This window comes from Melanostigma gelatinosum, assembly GCF_949748355.1.
Source record: "Melanostigma gelatinosum genome assembly, chromosome: 15".
NCBI classification, from domain to species: domain Eukaryota; kingdom Metazoa; phylum Chordata; class Actinopteri; order Perciformes; family Zoarcidae; genus Melanostigma; species Melanostigma gelatinosum.
Genome location: NC_136648.1, coordinates 13,970,511 through 13,988,259, shown reverse-complemented (window position 1 = coordinate 13,988,259; position 17,749 = coordinate 13,970,511). Strand labels below are relative to the sequence as shown.

At 39.6% G+C, this 17,749-nt stretch overlaps 1 protein-coding gene and 1 pseudogene across 3 annotated transcripts; both read left to right on the top strand.

Moving 5' to 3' along the window:
- The first annotated feature begins 344 nt into the window (after positions 1-344).
- Positions 345-6,809, top strand: LOC306789824 (solute carrier family 22 member 21-like; annotated as a pseudogene). Its single transcript has 9 exons — positions 345-608; positions 2,525-2,660; positions 2,959-3,110; positions 3,644-3,812; positions 3,922-4,016; positions 4,772-4,986; positions 5,103-5,278; positions 6,222-6,379; positions 6,753-6,809. The product of its transcript is annotated as a solute carrier family 22 member 21-like (transcript).
- Positions 6,810-9,027: 2,218 nt separating this feature from the next.
- LOC306788654 (dual specificity mitogen-activated protein kinase kinase 2-like) lies at positions 9,028-14,770 on the top strand. Of its 2 annotated transcripts, XM_079284248.1 has the most exons (11): positions 9,028-9,926; positions 10,028-10,238; positions 10,373-10,519; positions 11,131-11,208; positions 11,527-11,578; positions 11,852-11,976; positions 12,163-12,376; positions 13,193-13,245; positions 13,367-13,428; positions 13,536-13,581; positions 13,784-14,770. In XM_079284248.1, the coding sequence occupies exons 1-11, from the start codon at positions 9,838-9,840 to the stop codon at positions 13,892-13,894; spliced, it is 1,188 nt and encodes a 395-aa protein (XP_079140374.1). In that variant the 5' UTR covers positions 9,028-9,837; the 3' UTR covers positions 13,895-14,770. The 2 variants fall into 2 exon arrangements, with proteins under 2 accessions (XP_079140374.1, XP_079140375.1); XM_079284249.1 differs by lacking the exon at positions 10,373-10,519.
- Positions 14,771-17,749: the final 2,979 nt, after the last annotated feature.

Below are 17,749 nucleotides of genomic sequence, written 5' to 3'. Positions count from 1 at the left end.
TTCTTTTTTAAAAATGTTTCATGAAGCTGCAGCGTTTCTCTCGTCTCAAAAACAAAGTCGTTTCCATCAGTAAAGAGGTCTCTGCAGTCTCTTTTCACTGGAGATTCACCTTTATCCATAATCACTGCATACATAACCAAACTCCAACCATAACGAAATAAGAAGCACGGTACAAGGAACAATAAAGACCTGTCCTGCAGACACACAACAGATTTATTTGCTGCCACTCTGACTTCAAGGAACCTTTTTTTATATACTATACGTGATAACACGTATCCTTATCAAAACAGCATAACCTGGAATATAACACTCCCAGATGTACCAGCGTGCCATTGCTGTTGGTCATGTCGTGTGGGAAAGACTTCGATGAAGTTACGTCTTTCTTGGGCGTCTATGGCTTGTCTCAAGTTCTAATAATTGCTCTGCTCAGTTTAAGCGCAATCGTATGCGGATGCACGGGAATGGTCGTGGTTTTCGTTTCGGACACACCTGAGCATCACTGCAAAAGCATCGAACGCCTCCACGCGCACGGATGTGGAGGTTCCCTTCCGAGAGCAGAGCAGCTGGATCGGACCTGACCCAACATATAACTTACTTTTGTTCCTCTTGTAGCTCATCCTAAAAGAGCAGCTATAATTGTGGCGCTGCCTGCTCCAGTTTCAGTTTGTCTGTTTTATCTCTTTATTTTTCAAACTTTTATTTAAAAATCATTCTTTCTCATGCATATCTTTTTGTTAAAATGAAGTTGAGCCTGAGATATTCGTCCACACTGACGAATCACTGCATGGTTCCTCAACAGACAGCACAATTACGATTGGATGGACATAAATAACGTCCAAAAATAAGTTTGACATTTACCATTTAAATAAGAGACGAGCAGCAGGGAACGCCAGGGTCACACACTTAAACAGCCAAACAAAAAGCTTCAGTGAGTGTTTGTCTGACTGAATAGATTGGGCGGTGCCTTTATGATCCCTTTAAAGACTAAAAGCACAATTACCAACATTTCATTAAAATACACACCAGCCAATCATCTTGTTCACGCAAATTGGATGGAGAGAAAAAGATGAATGTTAGTGTTGTTCTCAGTCTTCTGCTCCAGCACAACACAGCGTGGAACAAAAACCCTTCCACGGAATAATACCAACACCAACAAGTTTGTGTTTAGGCTGAGCTGCAAGTTATTCATCCCACACCACACCTTTTTATTCAGTTCAAAAGTAAGACGCAGGATATATAGCGAGTCGGTCCGGTGGAGCAGGGGTGCGTGCGCAACCAGGCGATGAAATGTAAATAAAGGGGGGAAATGATTCAGTGCAGACATTAAGCTGTAGATGTTGTTGAATAAGGGTGAGGGGGGATTATATAGTTCATTTTAATTAGAATGTCCGTTCCTACCACATATACCGGCATAACAACGGGAAGTCGGTGATAAAGTAGTAAAGCCCGCCTCTTGCTTGATTTGATTGGCTGCCTCTGTCAATTGTGACATTGACGAGCGGTACGACTCTGCGCCTGGAGCTGAACAGTTGAAAATATTTAAACTGTTATGCGCGTCCAAAACCGCCTGGAAAACGCGGCGCGGCCCAGGAGAAGAGCGCGAACCAGGTGTGCCATAACACATAAGGCTGTACAATACAGATCATTATCACAAACACTGCTCATGTTCTTGAATGATTATTCTGGTCCCAGGTTTATGCAAACTTTATTTAAACGCCATCAACGAGTGCCCATTTAGTAACAATGTAATACAATGGTTGGCCACATGGGGCAGTAATCCAACCACAGTCTAACAGTATTGTATATAAGAAATTGAACTTGCCATTTTTGATTTCAACACCTATATGATCATCCTCAACTACAACATTAGTCTGTTAGCTGGACAAAAAACTAATACTATTAAAGTCAAAGGAAAGCAGATACAGATATGATACTGCATGAAATGAGACAGATTAACATTATGTTGCACAAATATCTCTAACCAGTCAGTGAATCTTGCCAACTAACATCTCACAATCAAAGTGAATTTTTATCTAAACTCAAACGCTTCTTAAATACAGAGTAGATTGCTGTATTATTGCTGATTGATTGCTTAACTGCGAAATTTGAATACCTTTTAAATGCAATTTTATGTTATTTTAGAATGTAATAGATTCGTTTTTTCATGGTCTTTGATTGTATATTGTATAAATATATATAAATCTGACGATCAGTTAATTAATTGACAATATCTTCAGTTTGCATGTTTTAGAGAATGTTTGTATCTAACTAATTGATGAATTTACTCATTATTTAGCTCGAATGAAAATACAATTTTTGATTTGTTGTTTTACTGCCTAATAGTTTTCACTGATGTCTGTGGTGCTAGCAGCAAAAACAAAACAAAAAGAACGAGGGACTTCGAGATCGAGAAAGGAAAGAAGAGGCAGCTCATCATATACACGTCTAACACTCGGTGTGATGGTGTACACTCACAGATTACACATGCCCCGTTAATTTCATGCTCCTGTGCATTGTCTTACAGGTTTGGCAGGAGGCCGGTGGTTTTTTTCACCATGGCCTTACGAACAGTCACTCCCTTGATCCAGGCCACCTCCGTCAGTTGGATCATGTTCTGTATCCTCAACGCTCTGAGAGGACTTGGCTACTTCAATTACATCGTGTCATTGGGTGAGGCAGCACATGCACTTCTATTGGTCTCAAAAGAGTCCATGTCTTTATCTCTTCTTCAATATCTTCCTGTGACAAAGCGCAGCTTACTTGCCTGTAGTTTGATGCAAGCTGTACAATTCCATTGCCTTGTGCTCAGGTAGTTGAAGGAAGCAATGAACTGAAAATGGCTGCAGATAGTTTTCACCTTGTTTTTGTGTTCATTTGATATCAAATATACTGTACTGTCTCATATTAATGCCACGCTCCAAATCCTCTTCTTGGTTAGGGTCTGAGATGCTGAGCTAGACTACCAGGATGGGCTTTGCTCTGCTGGGCCACTGTGTAGGTTTTGGTGTTGGATATGCCTTGTTGCCACTCGTTGCCTACTTCATACGAGGCTGGAGAATGCTGCTGGTTGCTACTGCCATCCCCGGCTTCCTATTCATTCCAGCATGGTGGTAAGTCTGATGAATGTTGGCTGAATATAATTGGTCAATGGTATGTCCTATGTAAGGACTAGGATTTAAATTCCCCTTGTGTCTCATAACATAATGCCGGAGTGGTCCTGATGCCAATGATTGTTGTACCGCTTGTAACCTTTTTTGATTGTCCTAAAACATCATAAAAGAAGAATAAAAAACACAGAATCAACCTTGGACGTATTGAAAGGGGAAAATAAAGTAATAAATCAAATTTAATAGAGCCAAATTATTCAAAAATAATGGTCTCTACACCACTATTTGCAAACACATGATAGTTTATCCAAACCAAAGGTCAGAATCAATTCAAAAGTGATGATACTCTTTCAACTTCCAGCATAGCGGACTGTTTTTGCTTCCTCTCTGTCATCATAAAACTATGAGCATACTCTAATGTTCTCTGTGACATATAGTCTATGCATTACCAAGTACAAATACACCTCTTGAAGGGGTTCATTCTTTTAAATAACTGCCAAAGGTCGATGAAATTCTGTCCTTCTATCTCTGCTCAGGTTGATTCCTGACTCTCCCTGCTGGCTTTTGCAGAAAGGTCGCGTGGCGGAGGCTGAGCTTGTCATACGCGTTTTGGCCAAAAGGAACAGAGTCCCTGCTCCTGATTCAGGGCTGACGAGTGCTAATGGTGTTTACTCCATTTTTACTCCTCATGCTGTGGAACCTATTGTGTAGTATGAAATATAGCCACAACTGTGAGCCAGGTGTCACTTTTGACTAGAATTACATTTCACTGAATGCAATGAGACCGTTCTGTTTCTTTTCATGTCTAATTCAGCAAAATAAAGGTGAAGAGGAGCAGACATACACTTATCTGGACCTGATACGCACCCCTAACTTAAGGAATATTACAATTCTGAGTGTTTTCATATGGTAATATGACTTCTTTTCTTTGTTTGTAACTTTTCTGAACATGATTGTGTGTACACTTTATTCTACATCAAAGTAATTCCTTAAATTTACAGTTCCATCCATCCATCTATTTTCCTCCGGGGTCGGGTCGCGGTGGCAGCAGGCTGGCTAAATTGACAGTTATGTTTGACAAATAAATCCTCAGAACTCTGATTGCCAGACTGCCACCCTGAACTTGAAAAAGATAAATAAATATTAAATGGAGGCCCTCAAAATATATTGCAAACAAGTGTAGTTTACAAAAAAATGATGAACAAGATCAGTAGCAGTTCGGATGTGTTAGACTGGAGAGTTATGAAAACGTTATGACTACCTTAAGGCACAATATAAATTCTTACTGTGAAATCCACACTTTCACATTTAAAAGTTTGTCTTAATGCTAAAGGGTTTTTCTGTGATTATTTTGTAATTGTATCAGAAAATATTAATAATTCAGATTTAGTTCGTGATTTGAGAAGAACAGCAGGTTCCAAATCATGTGCCAACTTTTTTGTTTTGATAACATAAACAAATCAAGGAAAATAAATTGAAATTGCCCTTTAAATAGTTCAATCAAAACTAAAATAAACTGTAGCTTCTTCAAAGCAATTTAGTCTCAATCTGAGCCATCGGGCACCATATGGCACCGTCAAAGTAAAATGCACTTTTGAGATTAATGTATTATTCAAACACACTGCCTTCCGCCTTTATCCAGTCTTGATTTTGTATTTCTGCAGGATTTCCACTTCCATGGTCTTCTATGGTCTCTCTCTCAATACCAGTAACCTCAATGGAGATGTCTACCTCAACTGCTTCATTTCAGCAGCCGTTGACATTGTAGTGTATGGAGCCACTTGGGCGCTAGCTAACCATGTGTCACGACCCACAATCCTCTTCTCCACTCTGATGTTCTGTGGCAGCATGCTTCTCATAATCAAGCTGGTGCCTGAAGGTCTGTTTCTCAATGCAATAGTGACTGAATCCGGCATCCCTGAAAGTACCATGAAGACGCTATGTGTGTGTGAGATTGTGTAGGCCTTGTCTAATGATCTTGTTTGTTTTTCTCAGACATGCATGTCATGCTCCAGGTGTTAGCCTTGCTGGGAAAGACTGGTGTGTCTGCTGCTTACAGCATGATCTTTGTGTTTTGCTGATCCCCACGGTGGTCAGGAACATGGGCTTAGGCATCGCCTCCACAGCTGGATGCATGGGCACCATCATTTGTCCCTATGTGATCTACATGGGTAAGAGTTTTTGGAGTCTTTCTGTTGCTGTTGTATTTGTGCACACTTTTGAAACTATACTTTGAGAGAGAGATTGGAACGACTCACTGTCGATGATATTAATACACTTGAGTGAACATAATTTATTTCACTTTACTCCAGCAATTTATCCTTCCTCCACAAGGTTTAGAGACTCACAAGAGACTTTCAAACTTCACATGCCAATATCTAAAATCAGTGAGGTGGAGTGCCCCTTTAAATGACAAATAGCCCAAAATAAATCAAAAGGGAGAAGGAGTATCGGCCGCTATTGGTGGAAAACCTAACCTCCCCTAAAATGTCTTTGTTGCCAAGTCACATTTTTTAAATAACTGACATTATATGTGCATTTAATTGTTTTACATAAAAATGTGATTATATTTGAAACTTCAAGACTAATTTTTCGGATTTTGTTCATTAAAAGTGCCACAGGGTTAGGCGTCTGGTGACATTTTGCATAAGTTAGCTACAACATTGACCTTCTCATCGAGGATAGGCGTAATATTGCCCAGTGATTCTAAAGTCAGTCAGGAACAACACTGGGGAAAGTAGTAACTTATTCTTTACAGTTGAAAGACATAAAGCTCTCCCTACATTTTACATTTGCTTGTTGTGTTTGCTTGATGTGTTTGCTTGATGAGCAGGTCTGTGAAGTGAAGCCAATGATATCAATGATAGTTCTGTTCCAATGCAGCAATATATGTTATTCATTACCCCTGCGTGTGACAAGTTGAGTTTCTTTGTTTTCTGCCTTTTTTTGCAGCAGACATTTTGGCTTGTCACAGTAGTAAAAGCACAAGAGTCCCAGTACCGTAATGGTGTGCATGTCAAAATGTCTTCTGTGAAAAAGGCCGATGACTGTAACCCATGGAAATAAACAGATCAGTGGCAATTCCAATTCAAGTGCTATTTATTCTGTCTGCAGGTGTGTACAGCAAGATCCTGCCATATATGGTTTTTGGCACAATCACCATCATGGCTGCTGCTGTTAGCATGTTGCTGCCAGACATCAGAAACAGCAAACTTCCTGACCTCATCAGCCAGGCCAAACCCATTAGAGGACATATGGCTGTGTGTGGGTGGGTATGTGTGTGTCTGTGTGTGTGTGTGTGTGTGTGTGTGTGTGTGTGTGTGTGTGTGTGTGTGTGTGTGTGTGTGTGTGCGTGTGTGTGAATAATGATTAACAGACCTACCAGACACCAATTCTATAAAACTGACACAATTAAATCTTGTGACCAAAGTAATATTTAGCATAACTTAACCTAGCATAACCAGTGTTAGAGATAGTGATGTTTTCAAATGAGGAGCATTTGTCGGAAATATGTATGAACATTGGAGCAAAAATGTTTTAGAGCAAAATGAATTCCAGTTGTATGTCTTAGTTTGTGATAATATGCATTCCAACAGTTCTTCGCTCTCTGTTTCATCTGACTCTGTTTCTCTTTGTATCTTAAAGCTGCTGCCAAAGGACACAGCTCCAGCCCAAACCCCCAAGAAGAGCGCCAGGCTCTGAAGCAAATTTTACATAGTGGCCAAAACAGTGGAATTACAACTTCCAGGTCTGTAATGTGATGCCATTTGAACCAAAAAATACTTTTTCCAACAGACTTACATTGGAAAAGAGACCTCGGTAATTTCAATAAAAGATCATCGGTCACCATCCATTTGAGCGTAACCAAAAAGTTCTTTCAGTCCCAGATCAACAAAGGAGCACTACCCCGTCTGCTTTAAGGTTTAACGTGTTGATAATCTTCTTGAAATGTAATAAAGTGTTATGAGAGAGAGAGAAAGAGGCCTTTGGTTCCTCCAGATCTTGACTCAAAGTTAAAGTAAAAGAAAGAAAGGAGTAGATAGTCAGGTAGAACAAGAACTATGTCTGTGTTTAAGTATGTATTCCGAGATGCACTTATCCTGCCGGTCACTTTTGTTGCCGTCAACATGTTTACTCATTCTATGACCACACTGAACAAAGTTGAGTAATTGCAAATGCATATATGAACATTTGACACCTTAAAGAGTATGTGTACCAAAAAGCTTTGATGCAGCCCTCCTCTTGTCATTGTGCAGCGAGGAAGTAAACAGCTCAGGTCATGTGACCATGTACTAAACATGTGGCTCTGCACATATTTCACTTACACTCATTATTATTTCAATGTTTGCTGTAAATGCATTGATACATCAGTAACATTTTTAGAGCCTTATAACTATGGGATTAAATGGCTTTTAATACATCCATGCTACAGCCCAGTCAGATACAACTCTGAAGGCTGTAAAGAAATGAGCAACATCGCCCTCTACTGGAAGAACATCACACAGCAAGAGTGATGTGAACGCACACACACACAAGTGTTTTCTGATGTGTTGGGCAGACATTAATGTTTATGGGATGGAACCTCTGAGCTTCTCAGGTCTTTTCAAATACATTTATATCGTCTTTAAAATATTCGTGTCAGTGTTTATACATAAAGGTAGCGCGTAGCTTTGTTACATTTTCTGAAACTAGTTTATTTTTGAAAATCCAGACTTCAAGGATCAAGGTTCAGGGTTTATTTACTGTCATTTTCAACATATGGTTGTACAACGAAATGCTGTTGCTGTCCCTTTATGTTACACGCACACACACACACACACACACACACACACACACACACACACACACACACACACACACACACACACACACACACACACACACAAAAGAACAACAGTAGTGAATTCCTGTAGTGCATTTTCTTTTAAATCTGATGACAGTTCTGCCCGCCCAGCTGGAGAGGGCAAACACTATCTTAACACTTATTTTATAACCAAGGACAGCAGAGCAGGATTCTTTCAAGGTGTTCAGAATTCATGCTATTACACCTGATTCTTGTACCACAGCTGGTCCACAGCTGGATTACCAACAGTTCAAAGCAGGCAACTTCCAAAAGGCTCCAAAAAGTCAAAGAAATCGCTGGATGCCAATTGCTTTTAGTAATTTGATGAATTCAAAAAGTATTTTTTATTATGGTAAATATTGTGCCGTCACTATACCATAACTTATTTCAATGATATTTTACTTTGAAACAGTCATTATTATTTTGGTAAAATAGCACTAGTTGACAAAATGTGGCCATGCATTGACTGTGTTGTGTTATGTTCTAAATATGAACTTGTAACAGGGTACATTCACAATGCACTGAGAGCAGTAGGTAGTGGTGGGTGGTGGTGTCAATAGGGGCCCAACAGCAAATATTGCAAAGATATAACATAATCCATGCTTGGAACATTGGCTAAACATAATTCTGCTTGTAATTTATTTATTTTATGTGAGAAGAGTTTTAGGCCATTACATAATCCTATTTCCCTACGTTTTTCATAGGATGGTTCGCAAAAAATACGAGCACATGGAAGAAGGTTGCCTTCAGGTCTTTTTGCTAGAAAGGGTTTATTTTAACCCCAAATCGTGATATTTTCCCAAACCTAACGTACGTTTGTTACCTAAACCTAAGGACATTCCTGGCAGAAATCCCTGGAGGCAGACTTCTCCCATGTGCAGTAATCTATAGGTACCCGCACTCCTCGGTCTCTGATTGGCTAGTACTCGTTGCTATCGTTTGTAGGATTGGTTAGGTTGTAGCTTTAGGGTTAAAATAAATATCATGCTAAGCCAATCAGAGGCAGAGTCCAGCAAGTGTGCGGATGCTGGTCGGCCCCTGGACCTCATCTCTGCTTCGGATACTGGGACCAGTGTCTGTCTGTCTGCAGCGACCACATACCTGCTAGAGGCAATAAGGGGCAAGGATTACAATAGACGGACACTACAGCCCCATTAGGCGGGTGTTTGTAACTTAAACACCTGGGCGGGTTTACGACACTGTCACAACGTCCGTAAAGGAAAACAGTCGCTTGCTATCAGCTAGCTTTAAATGTGTTGACGTTACTCTCATGCAACAGCGAACTAGCTAGCAGATTAAGCAAGTTAGCTAACGTGAAGCGCTGCTACTGATGGCTGTGGTTTTTAATATATTTTGTTTTCCGTTATGTTGAAGCTAGTTCAGCGTAGAGTCATTACAAATTCACATATTTCACTTTAGTGCAGTGGCCATAATGCTAATTATCGTGCTTACCAGTAACGTCTCCGTTACGCCTCATCCGTTCACAACAACTGGCTAGCTAACGTGACTATAATCTAGCTAAGAAGGTAGCCAACGTTAGCGTCACTGTTTTTAGTCATTTACAGTGTTGCTCATTACAGTATTTGGAATCGGAGACTGGTCATTTAAGCAGAGTCTGAGGCCAAGCTTAAAATATTGAGCCCAATACTTAATGGTCACATTTTTACCTTTGTTAACTGTCTCACCTAATATCTGTCAGTCCACTAAGGGTAGTTAGTCCACATAGCATCTGCAAGATAATACCTGTTTTGCTTTTTAACCATTAATCCAAACGTTTGCACGGAAAGTAAAATTTTATCCTAATCACATTACTTTCATAGTAAATTATCAGTTGTAACCTGGAGAAAACTCACTTAAGCCCACCTCATAGTTTATCCATCAGTGAACATGGCTCCTAAAAAGAGACCAGTGCCCTTAACCATTGCTCCTGCTGCTGACGGGTTATCCACCTCCACCAGCACCGATGTTTCGTCTGAGTAAGTTATTCTACTGACCACACCAATATACTGTATAAACTAAATATTTTAGTCGTTTATGTGAAAGATGCTTTATTCCTGTTCTTTATCGTTTTTCTCAGGGCCAATTTAGAGGCACTTAAAAGAATATTGGAAGAGTTGGATCTGGACAAACAACAGAAGAAAAGGTTAGAAGCTTTCCTTACCCAAAAGGCCAAGGTGGGCGAGCTGAGAGCTGACGACTTCCATCGTGTCTGTGAGCTGGGTGCAGGCAACGGAGGAGTTGTCAATAAGGAACGCCACAAATCTTCAGGAATAATCATGGCCAGAAAGGTGAGCTACAAATTATACTAATGATGTGAATGTGATGACAAAAAGTCATGCTGAACCTGGTAATAAAACGTTGATCCTGTACCAACTGGTCTTAAGACACATTCGATATAAAAAACATTCTCTTTTCTGTTCAGCTTATTCATCTTGAAATTAAACCTGCAATCAGAAACCAAATCATCCGAGAGCTTCAGGTGCTGCATGAGTGTAACTCTCCCTACATTGTGGGCTTCTATGGATCATTTTACAACGATGGAGAGATCAGCATCTGCATGGAGCACATGGTGAGAAAATCTGAGGGAGTGACTGTCTGTGGGTAGCAGGTTAAGGTATTAAGGGTATTTCAATGTTGATCAATTCATCCCCAAAGGGATACTATCTTCTTTTCCCCCTTTGCACATTTGTTATCTTATGTGCGGCTGCGGAAGGTCAGGTACAGAAAACCTTTACTGACTTAGGCTCCTAGATTGCTTTTTTTTTGCTTATTTCGAGGATTGTGACATTGAATCAAGGAAGAAATAGGAGATCCTCAATGTCCCTTCTATATGTACATATGTCGGTCGATAAACAGTTCAAATGCTAATCTAAAATTATCCATGACCTATTGTCGTTGGATTGTACCTAACTTGTATGTTTCTCTGCAGAATGATTACATGTAAATTGAAACTATGTGGTGTGTGATCTTTATGGTAAAATGTAAACCAAATGTATTGTGATAATAATGAAATAAAATTCCTGTATTGGACCTGTATATGTTCCACAGAAGACCTGTGCTTTTTCAGTAAACGTGCACATAACGACAATGGGAAAGATGGGATCCCTTGGAACACCATTGTAGACAGGATGTGCTTTTCATCGATTTGTATTCCGACCTGTTGTATTCTTTGTTGTGCAGGATGGTGGATCTCTGGACCAGGTGCTGAAAGAAGCAAAGAGGATCCCTGAAGAGATTCTGGGCAAAGTCAGCATCGCTGTAAGTGTATGGTTATCTTCTACATTTGTAATGTTATGTGATATATTACATTACTGGCATTAATAAGACTGGTTAGTTTAAATTGTTCTGTTTGAATAAAACTATTTCATCAAGGCTTAAACAATCAAAATCTTCCATAATCGTATCACTTGCTCCTTCTGTTTTCTGTATTGGGCTCAAAGGAAATTGTGACCGTGTTATAAAAACACACATACACCATGGGCCTGGATGGGTTTTATGCTTGTTTCTAACTGTTATTTTCACATTAACTTTATTCATGATTATTGACTTGTGTGATTTCTCCCTTTCTAAAAACAGGTTTTGAGAGGCCTGGTGTACCTGAGAGAAAAACATCAAATCATGCACAGAGGTACTCGTTGTTTTCAAGGGGTTAATTACTGATTCTTGTATTTCATCTGTAAGGCCTACTACACAGTAGCAAAGTGCATTGTATTTTATTAAAACATGAATTAACCTGTTCATATACGTGGTTACATGCCAAAGATAATCTAAATCGTAACCTTTATGTTAATTTTAGGGTTGTAGTCTGTACGATGGTTGGTAAAGATAGTCGCTTTTCACTGCATTCTGTTGTAGATATCCAGTCGGGTAATGTTTTTTTAAATACCTTTTTTACCACCAGATGTGAAGCCTTCAAACATACTAGTGAACTCGCGGGGGGAGATCAAGTTGTGTGACTTCGGTGTGAGCGGGCAGCTCATAGACTCTATGGCCAATTCCTTTGTCGGCACAAGATCCTATATGTCGGTATGTTGGTCCTTCTCTGAATTATGCCTTGAAAATATCAACTCGGTTTAGTTCCTCCACTTTACTGTATTAGAAATAAACAATATATTTAAGACTTGTGCAGTAAGCAAGAGTTCCCTATATTTGTTGATCAAATGTAATTGTTTATTATGTTGTGTGTGTGTGTTTTTCATGTTTCCTGTATAGCCTGAGAGACTGCAGGGAACCCACTATTCTGTGCAGTCAGATGTGTGGAGTATGGGGCTGTCCCTTGTGGAGCTGTCAATCGGACGCTTCCCCATCCCTCCTCCAGATGCTAAGGAACTGGAGGCCATATTTGGACATCCCATCTTGGGTGGTAGTGAAGGAGAGACGCTCAGCACTTCACCCAGACCTAGACCATCGGGTAGACCTGGCGGCGGTGAGCAATGCACACAACTGTTTAAATTGGCTTTTTTTAAATTGCAGTTGGTACCTTTGCATTCATGCAGCTGTAGGTGGCAGCATGAGAAGTAAAGTTAGCACTAAGGTATATATATATATGTATGTATATATGTATATGTATATATGTGTATATGTGTATATGTATATGTGTATATATATATATATATATGTGTGTGTGTGTGTGTGTATATATATATATATGTGTGTGTGTGTGTGTGTGTGTGTGTGTGTGTGTGTGTGTGTGTATGTATATGTATATGTATATATATGTGTATATGTGTATATATATGTGTATATATTGTATATGTGTATATGTATGTATATATATATATATATATATATATATATATATATATATATATATATATATATATATATATGTGTGTATATATATTGTATATGTATGTGTGTATGTGTGTATGTGTGTATATGTGTATATGTATATATGTATATGTATATGTGTATGTGTATATGTATATATATATGTGTGTATATATGTATATATATATGTGTGTGTATATATATATGTATATATGTATATATATATGTGTGTATATATATATATATATATATATATGTGTGTGTATATATATTGTATATATATATACATATTGTGTATATATATACACACACACACACAATATTCACACACAATATACCATGTGCTCAATCACTATGGTAGAACAGGGTTTTGTTGGAACTTGAATGTGTAATTTAAGATGATAAAATTGTGTTTTTACAGCAGTTCTTACTTGAAATATTAAACACAGTTGATCCCGGCTCTTTTTTCCAGGTCATGGTCCTGCCATGGCCATCTTTGAACTACTGGACTACATAGTAAATGAGGTAAGAATCTTAGAAGTTTTCCAAAGAACATCTAAAGACTGTTCCCTGGTTCCATAATGTATTTACTGTCATCCTTGCAAAATGAGTTGACATGTTCATTCAACGTTGTCCTGTATTTCAGCCTCCTCCCAAACTACCACATGGCGTCTTCACCTCTGATTTCCAGGACTTTGTGACAAAGTGGTGAGACAGCGTTTCACCCTGAAAACAGTTAATTTGTCCTTTTCACGTGCACATAATCTGTCTTTTTATTCATGGGTGAAAAGTTCTCTCTGCTCTGTCATTTTCAGTCTCATCAAAAACCCAGCAGACAGGGCTGACTTGAAAATGTTGACGGTGAGTGTCCTCAGTTAGACGATGGCTTAAGTTTGAATTCATGCTCCCACATTTATCTTTGAAATGGGCAATATCTGACAGATTCACGGTTTAGATCACAAACTGAGGTTAAACTCGGTTACATTTTGTGAAAGCAACTGTTATATGATTGAGTTTTTAATATCCAGTGTTGTATTTGCATTGATTGTATGTTTTGTTGCAGAACCATATGTTTATCAAGCGGTCTGAGGTGGAGGAGGTAGACTTTGCTGGCTGGCTTTGTAAAACCATGGGGCTGAACCAACCCAGCAGTCCAACACGCACTGCAGACTGAACACACACACACACACACACACACTCATGCACACAGTATGTACATGTAAAAACATGGAGACACCCACATACACACCCTGTTTGCCACGTCCTCTCTCAGGTGAACCTCTGAAGTTTCCATCTGTCTAATGAACTCTACTGACAAGTAAGCCAGGAGAGACACTGTATCTACAGCACGAGTGTGTAAAGCCCAGTTATTACAATCATTGTTATGCATCCATACATGTGTACAGGCAGATGTATATATGAATTTGCTTTCATATATACATCTGTATAAGTAAAGAAACGTTTATTTTATGGATACATGTCAGGTTATGACCTCAGGTGTGTCTGTGTTAGCAAGAGATGATCGAGTCTAGGATGTTCTTTGCATTTGATGATGTGACAGATTTCTACAAATTTTGAGATGTCTAAAGGTGAAACACAATGTTTAATATATTTTAGCATGACTCTCGTGTCAAAGCCAAAAAAAAAAGAAGAAGTTACAACAATAAATGCACCCTCTGCTTCCTCTGTAGGGTTGTTAATTTAAAGCAGCATCCTCAGCTTGTTGTGTTACCATTAGCTTCAGATTAGCTACACTGGGGCAGAGGTTGCCTTTGAAAATACTGGAGATTCATCCCTGGACAGTACCCGCTGTAACAACACTGCTTTAATCATGTGAGCAAGCGGCATCACGACTCTGCGCAGCCTCAGAGGAAGCAAATTATTATCGCATTTTATTTGCAGTAATGTAAACAGGACATGGATTTGCCATTGAAGTGCATCCTGTGTTGCGGCAGAATCGGGGCATTTTTCTCCTTTGTCTACTTCCTCCTTTAAGTAACAATATAGATGTTTTCTATGGTAATGTCATTGAAAGCTTTGTCCTTATGAAGTGTGCATTGTCAATAAATGGCATGTGTTGTAAGATTATGTCTTCATTTGCCAGACGATCACTATGCACTCATCTCACCAGAAGGGGGAAGCACTCGCATGAAATGCACTGAGCACTTTGGTTCAATTACTAACAAAACTATGCTATCAAACAAATATCAAAATATACTTGGTACTGTATGTGTAGTGTATTGTGCCTACATTGCTGCAACCAAGTTAGCGCATGCTTATACTGACTGAAACGAAATGCAGGACCGTGATATAAAGCCCTGCTCAAATACATTAGTCCTCCATTTAAATCACCAGCACAATGATTCATCTGTTTGGCTCATGTCTGGACTAATAATGAAATGTCTTCCCTTGAATGTCTTGTCAACTTCAGGCTGAAAATGTGAGGCGCTGAGCTAATAGAGAGACGTAGTGTTGCAATGTGTGGGGTGGCGAGTCTGAGCAATGTTGATGGGAGGGGGACTACTGCAGCAGAAAAACAGCAAAGTCTGCAGTCATTAATATGCAAATATGCAAATGAGAGGGTAATTAAGATTGGGCGTTTGTCAGTGGCTCTTTGATTGCTAATGAATTCAAATCTGCAAGAAAGGGGGAGGGGAGGATAAGCTAAAAAACAAAAAAAGAACAGGACGCTATTGTGCTTTTGCTTGCAAAAAATAAGAAAGAATCGTGAGCGGTCTATAGAATGTAAAGGCCCTATTCAACAGAAGAGAATACTGAACACTGATGCTTTTAGACTCTCATCAAATATAAAAAATGACGACAACGCCCAAACAAAACTGATGAAGAAAAGACAAGAATCGCATGTAACGAGCGAGTACGTTATAATTCTGTTTGAGCACGAAGAGGAGCCACAGCATGAAAGGGGGGAAACGGAGCTATGAGTTTGTGCCAAGACAATTAACCATGTACACCGTCACTAAGCATTCGGCATGGCAGACTAGATCCACCACAGGAAGGAAGAGAGATTTCTGCTCATTAAGAGTGATGTGGCTGACCCCTGTAGAGAGAGATGCTCAGGTACCTTGGCAGGGGGTGTGCAGCGGCAGCATGTTGTGTGTCACAAACTGTTCTTTTCATATTTCTGGAGTCTACAGTTCACACATGAGCACACACTGCTGTTATCGTTTCAGTGGTCCCTTGACACTTGTACATCTTCCTCCCTCCTTGGCATGTGAAATGAGAATGTGTATACAAGGAATAAAAACAAATTAAATGTTGTGAAGAATGGGGCAAAACAGCTGCTCTTGTCACCTTATAGAATAATGACTTTCTCACAATGCAGCAGTTTCTCCCAGGGCTGCGTTTTCCCCACAACAATGTCAATGTCTGTGATACCCAGTCAAAATACACTTAGATGGAGTCTTGTTGGGAATAATCCCAAGAGAGAAAGCACGCCACTGAACAAGTTTGATATTTACATTTTTTAATACACTCCCAAATACTTGAGCCAGGACTATAAGTACAAACACTCAAAGTGATATATTTGGAATGGGATCCCAGGCCTGCTCTATGTGACAAGTGGTGGAGTATATGAGTGTGTTTGCATGTGTGTGAAAGAGAGAGAGGGGGCTTTATTTTTCGCAGGAAACAGGAAACCAGAAGTCATAACAGGATGCCCCAGGTTTTCATACTGTACCTGATGCGTGGGTGGCTGCATGGGGGTAACCCATTTACAAAGCTATCGTCTAGAAGAAGAGAGAGCCCAGGAAAGAGTGGGTGGATAGGAGGGTACACATTTAGGGGTTAGGAAAATGGAGTTCCACTCTAAATATAGCTTTTTTGTGTGTGCGTGTGTCTTGCGCCTTACGTTCAACCTCGGTGTTGTTTTGCCTCCGTGCCAGTTGTCCTACTTTTTAAAAGGCAACAAACCAAACATTGTTTGATGTTTTGCAGAGAGCTGTGATATGATCACTTCCACGGCAAATACATGCACCGTCTTTCCCCAGGTGTGCTGTAGGAGCTTCTCGAGTGAATCTGTGACATGACACCAGTTTTGTCATAATGAGGTTGATCTGCTCCCGTTGACTGACTGCTCCTCACCCTGTTGGAAAAACATAAAGACGCATTTAACTGCATTTGTCTTTAACAATGCATAAAGCATGCATTGGCTCCCTGTGCCTAATTAAAATTGACTGTTGTAGCCTACATCTTTATGCATGTATTTAGTCCTAAAAGGATAACATGGTAACCAGTCTTTAGGCCCACTGTTAATGACATACAGGTGTGTGCTTGAGTTGCATGTGTGCAACGCATGCTGAGCATGTGTGTGCACGAACCACAAAGTGGATGGCTGAGTTTTCTCGTAAAGGCCAGCACAGATGTTATTTAGGTTGTTTCCCCTCAAACCAGTTGAGGTTTTCTTTAGAAAGTCTCAAAACAAACGCTGACATTAACTGCAGCCATGTTTACATAACCACCAAGGTACAACTCATGAGAAAACAGCAACCAGGTCATTTTTTGTGAGTTAGACACTGGTTCATGCAAACTCTTTTGATTCCAGCTTGGCAAAAGGAAGTAGCTGCACCATTATTATTTTATTTTCTGCCACTATCTTTCTCTCTTCCACATGGATAAAAACACACACTCGTGCATTCACACATGTTGCACCCATTTTCTATCTGCAGATGTTTTTGTTCCTCCCTAATTACTAAGTTAAACCTAAGCCATAACTATTGGACACATTGTGAATGTGTAATAGTATGTTCAAAGATGTCAAATATGATCATAGGGGCTACTGTTATGGCTATAAATAAGCTACTTGGGGTATATTCATGTGCTACTAACCCTAACCCGGGAACTGTGCACTAAACTAAAACTATTTGAAAACAAATGGGTATTGCGAATACAATATAAGTAATGCTATTGCAAGATTGTACATGGTATCAAATACATAGCTCATTGTGGTATGTATTCATAGCCAGGTCGCACAATAATCTGAGGTTTTTGGCCATGAATTTAGACAACATTG